Raw genomic sequence first — 9,528 nt, forward strand, 5'->3', positions numbered from 1 at the left:
AAGGTCATTTCATTCAACATGTCACGAGACAATTTTTCCACAAACAAAACAGTGTCAAAATGTGTCCAGTTATTCATTCACCCATATTCACAAAGCACTGAAACTGGTTTAATTGGCAACTTTTTATGAATCCTTTCAAATCAAGTGCAGCGCCCAGTCAAGCAAACATCATTCGAGACAGATCAACATCCAACCAAGGTAAAGTTCAAAAGTTTCCTTCAGCCTCAACTATTTTGTGTTTCCACAAGGACAACTCTGCATTATAATCTCGGATCAAAAGAGTGTAAATAAGGGGCCAGACATACTCACCCCAGGAGAATACAAGAGCGCGACGCGGAGGTAGATGAGCCTCTACCCGCCTGTGAGGAAGCAGCTGATGAAAAGCACAATATTACCCATGCGATGTTGCCTCTCCGGCATCCCATTTATGGATAGGCATTAGACTATATATAGCATTTACACTGAGTTCCCACATCATTTCGCACAGATATTAAGATACCAGACAGACGTTTTTTGATGCTGGATAGGCTACGAATTATAAAAACAAGAGATAGCCTAGTTTAAGGTGAGTCGAACGGAAATCATAATAATGGTTAAAAGTAAATCGCCTACATATTAATATGTTTGAATTAGTGGAAAGACTCAATGGCCAAAAACGTAGCCTAATGCACTCTGGACACAATTTTTGAAGCCAGTTTCAACACTGTTTAGTGAATTTTTATTATTTTTTTTATGTATTTATTGCTAAACAGCAAATATATTTTTTGATTGTTTAATGTTTTGAGAAATAAAATGTATGGACTAGATACAATGATATTACACAAACAACCTTTTTTTATTCTGGATTTTAACTTTTTTTTTTTTTACCAACAACATTGAAATGAATTTTAGGATGTGTAAACATTAGCTGTCTTTTAATCTTCAGTGTCTCATGGTGTTCCTGTGGGTATGAATGGAGGCACAGCCATTAATAATGTACAGAAATTTAATATTACCACAAAATTCATAACAAACGAGAAAAAAGTTTGGAGATTTCCAGTTTTTTTAAGGGTGAAAGGGTGAAAAAAAGCAAAATAAGGTACATTTATAATTGTACACAAATCTTTTGTTGTACAGCAACAAATATGCCTCCTAAAGTCTATAATGATACATTTTATTAAGTTCTTAAATGAAAGTTTTCAGAAAATCAAAAAGTAGCAATGCAGGAGAATCCCGTTCATACAACATTTACCAGAGGGCACTGTAACAATAATGACATGATGATACATTTCCTGGTTGCAACATTTTAGCTTAATATGCATAATCCACCTTCACGTGACATAAATTGCAGCTGATCACATGACTTGACAGGGCACGCGCAGTCACAAGGTTAACACGATCAATGCACAGAAGCCACAGTGTGTCTCTGTCAGGAAATGAAGTGACTCTGAAGTGACTCTCGACCGCACAGTGTTTCGGGAAGATAGTGACTGGCAGTCCTGCTTTAAGACTTACACCCAGACTAAATAAAAACCTTTAAAACCAGCGCTCTCTCATATCAGTAAGTAGGACTTAAAAACTTTATATAAATTGAACAGGCATTTCAGACAATAACAGGTAACTGGCGACGTCGCCTTAACGTAAGTTTTTATTTATCTACAGTATTTATCTCACATTTCAATATGTTAATTTTGGTCGCAACTTTGACATGCTCTATGGCTTTGTCTTATAGAAGTTTTTTTATTTTGTTTACAGTGTACGGTTATGAACGTTTATAATAAATGCTCTTTTGTAAGATGAGCGGACTTGCACAATCTGGAAGAAGAATGAGGTTTATTGCAGTTGCTGTCATACTTTGTGCTGGATATTTCGGCCCAACAGCCTTTGCCCATCCTCGGTATGTCACGCAAATACATTTAGATTAATATATTTATTCATATTGATACACTTTTAGTTTGGGTGCAGTCGGACAATCAATATTGTACAAAGCCTGTTTGCCTTTATTGAACAAGATACACTTTAGGTTACAGAGTAAACATTATATACAACACAAGACGTTTGAAAGGGTAAACAATTTATACATATGCATACTTTTTTAATGACTTTTTACAGAAATGAGCACACTAACAGTTCTTGGTACAATCCCTGATTAATTCAGGTTTTTTTGTTCAACTAGAAACAACCGGCTCATTAGTTAGGAATCTTGACTACACTAGTCATGCTGACACAAATGTCATAAATCATTGTTTTCTCCCAGTACTTTTTGAGGAAATGTTCTAAAAACATGTTTGCGGTTTGCATGTGAAATATTTGCATTATGTTGTACTGTTTTTAATGATTTGATTTGATTTATGACATGTAAATAATACTACCGCTAATAAACATTGTCACAGTATTCATTATTGTAAACAAGTACAATAACGAAAATCTATTGATAAATACTATTCAGAATAATACAAAATGAGAATTTGGTGCATTACAGCTACAATCATTTGGTTAATGATCTTCAACTATTTGCATGCCCCTCTTTAATGGTTTTCATACACGTTTCATACTGTGACCACATTTTCTACATAGGCACAAACAAATGAAGCCGTTTTTAGATCCAAGTTTCGTGCAAAATGTTTGTCAGATTGCAATTGTCACCCTGAAGTCATACATAGTGAATTGACTGCATCTTTTAGGGGAGAATGGACCAGACTCATCCTGACCCAGCATTGGCCACAGACATTTTGCAGTGTATTGTATCGCATTTCCTTTCCATTATTTTATTTCCATTACTGCAGGCACACTATATATTGCTCCTTCACTTGGTATCAGGGATAAATGATGTTGTTTTTCATTTATAGGTGGAAAAATGTACAACAAATTTAAGCTTTTGGACTCTGCATGGATTGTGGTAGGTTTATGATCAGTAAAATTGTTTTATTGCAATGCATACTGAATTAAAAGGTTTAAAAAATGATTAAAGAGTATAAATTTGTAATATCAGCCATCATATTGGCTAAATATCTGAAGTAATAGTTAAAGCCGAAGACCTTTTCCACAATCACTTAACTAATCCACAATCATAAACATGCATTTCCTATAACCAATAAGCTATACTATACTAATATAGCGTAAACTCCTATAATGAACTGTTTGTGATGTTTGGATAAAAAGCCTGGTGTGCCAAATGAATGCATAATACATTTTCCCCATATGTTTATATTGGTGCAACCCTGATTGTCATGTGATCTGAAAAATCATCTGATAATGATGACAATGCCAGTGATTATAGTTTGTGTCAGTAGAAATGTTTCTTGTTGTTTCAGGCCCAACACCGGCATGAGGTGCAATACATCCTGGCATTTTAATGCCAGTTTGATTGAGGTAATTTAACTTGCCTTGCTTGCTCTGTTGGATGTCATATATTTTAGTTCAATGGAAATGCGCTTGACATGTTGTATGTGCATGTTTTTCAGGACTTAATACCAGAGATGAAACAATATTGGCCAGATCTGATAGCACCTTCCTCCCCCCAATTTTGGTATGTTTAAAAACTTGCAAATGTACTTATTTATTTATTAAAGTAAATATTGGACTTTTTTTTTTAGGAAATATGAATGGACAAAACATGGAACCTGTGCTGCAAAAGCCGAGTCTCTGAACAGTCAGCATAAATACTTCAGCAAGGCTCTTGAGCTGTACCGCAAGTTCAACCTTACTAAGTAAGTTCTTGTTTTTCAGTGGTTCTTGTAAAACCTGATTTTGTGGCTTTCAGTACATTAGGTAGTTATGAGATGGATACAAAGCTAAATATGAGAGGATTATAAATGATAACTCTTTCATCACACACAGACATAACGCAACACTTCAGTTAAAAAGTAAAACTGATATTTCTGACTCAAAATTCTGATTGAAGCCTCACTCAAAGCATTTGTAAAATATTACTTAAATTCACAACTTTGATGCACTTCAATTTCAATTCTATTCTCATGGATTCTATTCAATTCTACTCATCCTCTTGTTGTTCCAAACCTGCATGAAATCTTTTGTTCTGTTGAACACAAAAGAAGATATTTTGAAGAATGTTGGTGGTAGCCATTGACTTCCATAGTACCCCCCCCCCCCCCCCCCCCCCCATACTATGGAAGTCAATGGCTACCACCAACATTCTTCAAAATATCTTCTTTTGTGTTCAACAGAAGAAAGTAAGTCATAAAGGTTTGGAACAACATGAGGATGAGTAAATTATAACACAATTTTCATTTCTGGTTGAACTATCCCTTTAATGTGGCAAAAAATAATGTTACTCACCAAGCATAAACGATTAAACACTGCTTCATAGTACACACCTTAATACCAAGTTTGGGACGTGTCCCAATTACAGGCTGCACAGTTATAGCTACAATGATATAAACACTAATGGTTAACACATTTCTGCTCTCTCACAGAAATGTGTTAACCAATAGCATCATACCACCCAGCGCTAGTTGACGCTGGTTTCCTCATGAGTCTTTTGTGTTTGCAGTGTTTTAAAGAACAACAGAATCGTACCCTCTGAGCAGCACTACACAGTGAGTAGTTTAATTGCCTTCCCTGCTATAATTATCATTTAAGAGACACTGACCTATATGTGGTCCTTTGAAGATGTAGTTAATATTTTTCTTTGACCTGAGAGGTAGAGCATGTAGTCTATGATTGATTTATGTGTATGTATATATTTTTTAATACATTTATATAATTCAGCAGCTTGGGTTTCTTTGGAGGTGTTTACTGTAATGGTTCAGCCTGCTGTTTTCTGTTCCTGTCTGTGATTCCACAACTTGTGATTACATGAATGATATAATTGAAATAATGATCAGGTTAAAAATTTCTCAAAAGTATCATCCATCTAATATTGTCCTAAACCACAGTGTTTGTGCCCAGCCGCAACATCATTTCAACACTCATAGCCTGACGTCTTGCAATCTTTAGCTGCGTTTTTTTTCAACTTCTCTATTTTTGGGCTGAAGTAATCTTGTGATTATGAGCATATGTGAGTAAATGTGTCATATTTCCCATTTGTTTTAGCTGGATGAGGTGGAAACAGCCATTACTAGCTTCTACAATGTGAAGACAAAGATTCAGTGCATCCATCCAGGAAAGGTATGCATGAAGAAAGACAGAATATTCTGGCAAACCTTTGTGGTTAGAAAAACGGTTGAAAAGTAAGAGGGTTTGAAGATGAAAAGAAAAGAAGAAAATGCATTAAATATTCCATTAACAGCACAACAGTGACATACTGGTGATTACCACAAAAAAATCATTTTGACTTGCCCCTTCTTTTCTTTAAAAAGGAAAAAAAGGGTAAAGATCTATGTTACAGTGAGGCATTTACAATGGAAGTGAATGGGTTTAATTTCTAGGTTTTTTTAAGGGAAATGAGAGCCAAGTCAAATTTATTTTTTGCATTTATAATTTACATTTATGCACTTAACTGACACTTTTATCCAAATTGACTTATAATAGAGGAACAAATGCAATTTGTCCCAGAGCCAACAACATTTAGGTTATTATTATTAAGTATTTTATTTTTTTTAAGTCAAGTCACCTTTATTTATATAGCGCTTTTAACCATACAGATTGTGTCAAAGCACTTAACAGTATCAAATTGGAGGATGGAGTGTCAGTAATGTATAATAATAAGATTAAACACTCAATTTTCAGTTAAAGGCATTTCATTAATGAATTCAGTGATGTCATTGCCTAGCTCAGTTTAGTTTAAATAGTATCTGTGAAATCAAATTGACGATAATCGCTAGAAATCAAGTGTCCCCAACTGAGCAAGCCAGAGGCGACAGGTTTAATGCAACAAATGCTGTCGATTAAACCTCACTTGTATTGAATGTAAAATAATCCTCTTAAGAAAGTAAATGGTGTCCATTTTGATTTCCTCCATGACTTGATATAGAGTGAGACTGATCTGCTCAGGGCAGCAGTTATATGCACAGTTTGCCGTCAGTTTTGTGAAGGTGAAATCTCATTTCTTACTGTATTTCTCAGGGAGGCCAGGTTCAGATTTTGGGCCAAATCGAGATCTGCGTTGACACGGATTTCCAGCTGATCGATTGCGAAAAGTCAACTGAAGAAATCTGGAGCAATGACATCCCCGCAGTGGCCGTCAGTGGCCAGTCAGAGCTCAGCGTGTGTGATCACTCCATGCCGGTCTATTACCCCCCAGCGCCCAGCAGATCATAGAGGTGGGCAACCCCAGACCTCGTGTGCGAGCGTGGAATCACTGAGCATAACTAGACAAGAATTCATTCTGTCTAGTTTTTGAAATGCTGCAAACTGCTGAAAATCTTTCCTGTTTACACTATCTTTTGAAATAATTGCACATTAAATTCCTTTGTTGTATTAAATGATAATGCTGGAACAATCTAGTAAAGATTTAAGGGTATTCTGTGGTTACTGGGTTCACTTTTTATTGGTCTCACAGGTTTTACAGTGCATCTTACTGAGCCATACTGCTGTTCACATTGTCCACAAAATTTCAAGGAAAGAAAAAAATATACATGAAGCATGTTTTTAGCATTATAACACAATTTTCATGACGGTTAAACACATATCCAACCTGACCACTGTGCATCTAGACATTTGACTTTTCTCCAGTTCACATTATTCAAAATGATTCTCATTTAGTAGTACAGTCATTTTATTTCAGTAAAACCATACAACTATTATGTATATATGTTCGACAATTGTGTTCATAAATCAGAAATATTTTTTTGAGCAATGTGCTCAATTTCCATTTAAAATAAATCACAATGCAATAATTTCAGTCATCTTTGAAGCAAACCAAGTCTTTTCTATTTTCTTAAGTCTTTATTTCATTCTTTCAGTCTAGCTTAGCTATAATATTTTGCCTTTTAATATATTTCATCTGAATAATTTGGATTGAAAGAGGCCATTCATGCCTTAATTTGCGATGTTAATGTGTAAAATATGTGGTAGGTTTGGAGCTTTGGGCCTAATGGCAGCAGTTGCACATAATGCACATTTAAGCTTCTGCCTCTGGAGGGCAGCACATGCATTCTGCCAAAAAAAAATTAAAATCACATTGATGTTGTTTACAGATATGTTCACATGTACGTTTTATGAAAAGGGTGATTGGTAGTGAACTGTAGGGAGAGAAGTTACCATTTGCACTAAATATTCTGATAAAAAAACAGTGTCTTTCTAGCTTTTTTTTTCCCCAAACACAATTATTAGATGACAGCCATATCAGATGTGGGCATTTGATACACAACTCAGCTTGTGAAAGACATGCCTAATCTTTGATCTTATACTGCGGAGGCATTTATACTGCTGGTCAAAGACTTTTTATATAGTACGTACAAGGGTTTGTTTATTTTACAGTATTTGATAAATGGCTTACATCATTCAGTTAAACACCAGTATTTTTTGTAATGCAATGACAATCGAATAAATACAGACAATCACATATTCCTGAGTGTGTTTTAATCTTGGTTGTTTTGAAAATGAACTGTCTTTGTGTTGCGGTACTTACAGGCCACTTCATGCAACCTTCAGTTTGTGTCTCTGCAGTGTCCTCGATAGAAACAACAACCGTATGTTCAAGCGATTTATGGAGTTTTATATAAGGCCATTTAGGCGTTTATGACTGCTGGTGCCCTGCATTAGGGAATGTGATGAGAAGGACTTCTTCATTAACCTCTACACATCTCTTCCTCCTCATAACTATACCTGTTTTTGTAATGCAAAGTTAAGCTGTTCATCTCACTGTAGATAACTGTTCAAAAATCTAATAAGCTGTCAATGTAGGTAGCATTTTAAGGCATCGCTTATGCTGTGAAGACATCCAAAAGGTGGAAAGCTTGATTTTACTTTTTTGGGCAAAGTTCTCAGTCTTTGCATAGAAGACAATTCTATGTTTGAGATGCAAGTTAATTGAAATCCAATCTACCTGGGGATTACATAGCATAAAGAAGTTCTAGATTTATTTCTAAAATGGTAAGTATTTGTCATTCTAACACCAAACTGAACTGAAAACAGTTGAGAGTGGAGTCTCTAATGCACTTTACATGTAGAATGATGAGTGAACAACACTCAAAATTGTTGTGTAGAGTTTCAAATTAGTTCCATGTGGTTCCTGCAGATTTCGCAGTATGTATCTCACACATTTTCTGTTCATTAAAAGAACTACAATTAATTTGTGAGATTGTTTCAGTTCAACTTTCAAATCATCAGTAAAGTTCTGTCTTTCCAGGAATAATTTAGCAATCAGTATTGTTGTTCACGGAGGAAAACATAAAAGAAATTGCGGCTACGAATTTGTTCCCTTAACCTAATTCATTCCATTGATGAGTTTTCATTACCTTTATTTAACCAGGAAGAAACTCATTGAGATTAAAAATCTCTTTTTCAACAGTGTCCTGACCAAAAATTGTTAAATTAGTTGTAAAACTAGTTAAATTGTGAACATGTAGGTCCTACTAGTTATGTATTTATGTGTGTGTATATATATATATATATATATATATATATATATATATATATATGAACTCCTTTGAAACCACTCTTGGCGCACACAACATCTCTTTCATTCTTGGTGAGTAGATAAAAGTGCAACCATGTAATCCATGAATCCACATTGGCTTCAGATGTGCCCTTCTTCTGTTGAATAACGACAGACAGACGTCACCTAGCTTTTAAGTGAAATGACTTGAAGAGTTCCAGGCACAAACATAATGACTACAGATCACTGGAAACCTCTCTGTCTTTCATTCATGAGTGAAAAGAGCTGTGCATGTTTCTTGAGAGTGGTTTGCTGTGGAAGGTCTGGGCTGAGTCACCGCTGTCCTTCGGGCTGAAAGAGTGAGAGCTTTGTGTGTGTGTAGATCTGAAGCTGTGTCTCTGTCTCTTGACAGTACTTTTGTTTTACTATCTGAAGATGAGGAACTATTTGAAGTTCTACAGAACCCTTCAGTGGACAGAGGTCTGTTCCAAACCCTAGCTGTCTACTGCCTACATAGGATGCTGTCTTACAAGGTAGCAACGCAATGTAACACAAATATACTGTTTGTATTCAGTAAAGTATTAGCATGAAATACAGATATTGTAAACATTTGAACTGGAATTGAACTTTTGAATTTGAATTTGAGTAAAAAGTGCAATAACTAGCCCTTTATGGAGCAAGTCGTCTTTATAACGCTTTCATTAAACCGATTTGCAGTGTTGGTGAAAGTTACTTTTAAAAGTAATGCATTACAATACTGTGTTACTCCATAAAAAAGTAACTACTTGTGTTACTTAGTTACTTTTTATGGAAAGTAATGGATTAAATTACTTTTGCGATACTTCTTGTCACCTAGGCTGGGCTTACTTTTTGTTTTTTATAACAAAAACTAATTTTACTTTTATAACACACTTTTATAACAGAAATATATATTGTTAACTTAAAGGTAATTTGTTACGTTAGTAGTTCATTGAAAAAAGTGAAAGAATCTGATTACAAAACTCACACTTGTAATGTGCTACTTCCAACACTGGCAATATGCAATG

General features: G+C 35.1%; 1 protein-coding gene across 3 annotated transcripts; it reads left to right on the forward strand.

Annotated features, from left to right (window-relative positions):
• Positions 1 to 1,357: 1,357 nt before the first annotated feature.
• Positions 1,358 to 7,448, forward strand: LOC306884030 (ribonuclease T2-like). Of its 3 annotated transcripts, none has more exons than XM_079439644.1 (10): positions 1,358 to 1,540; positions 1,776 to 1,876; positions 2,664 to 2,718; positions 2,829 to 2,878; positions 3,294 to 3,351; positions 3,444 to 3,508; positions 3,576 to 3,689; positions 4,493 to 4,538; positions 5,035 to 5,109; positions 6,007 to 7,448. In XM_079439644.1, the coding sequence occupies exons 2-10, from the start codon at positions 1,776 to 1,778 to the stop codon at positions 6,199 to 6,201; spliced, it is 759 nt and encodes a 252-aa protein (XP_079295770.1). In that variant the 5' UTR covers positions 1,358 to 1,540; the 3' UTR covers positions 6,202 to 7,448. The 3 variants fall into 3 exon arrangements, with proteins under 3 accessions (XP_079295770.1, XP_079295769.1, XP_079295768.1); XM_079439643.1 differs by having other exon boundaries at positions 1,360 to 1,619; positions 1,735 to 1,876; XM_079439642.1 differs by having other exon boundaries at positions 1,360 to 1,540; positions 1,735 to 1,876.
• Positions 7,449 to 9,528: the final 2,080 nt, after the last annotated feature.

The sequence above is a fragment of the Barbus barbus genome (genome assembly GCF_936440315.1).
Source record: "Barbus barbus genome assembly, chromosome: 18".
Classification (NCBI taxonomy): domain Eukaryota; kingdom Metazoa; phylum Chordata; class Actinopteri; order Cypriniformes; family Cyprinidae; genus Barbus; species Barbus barbus.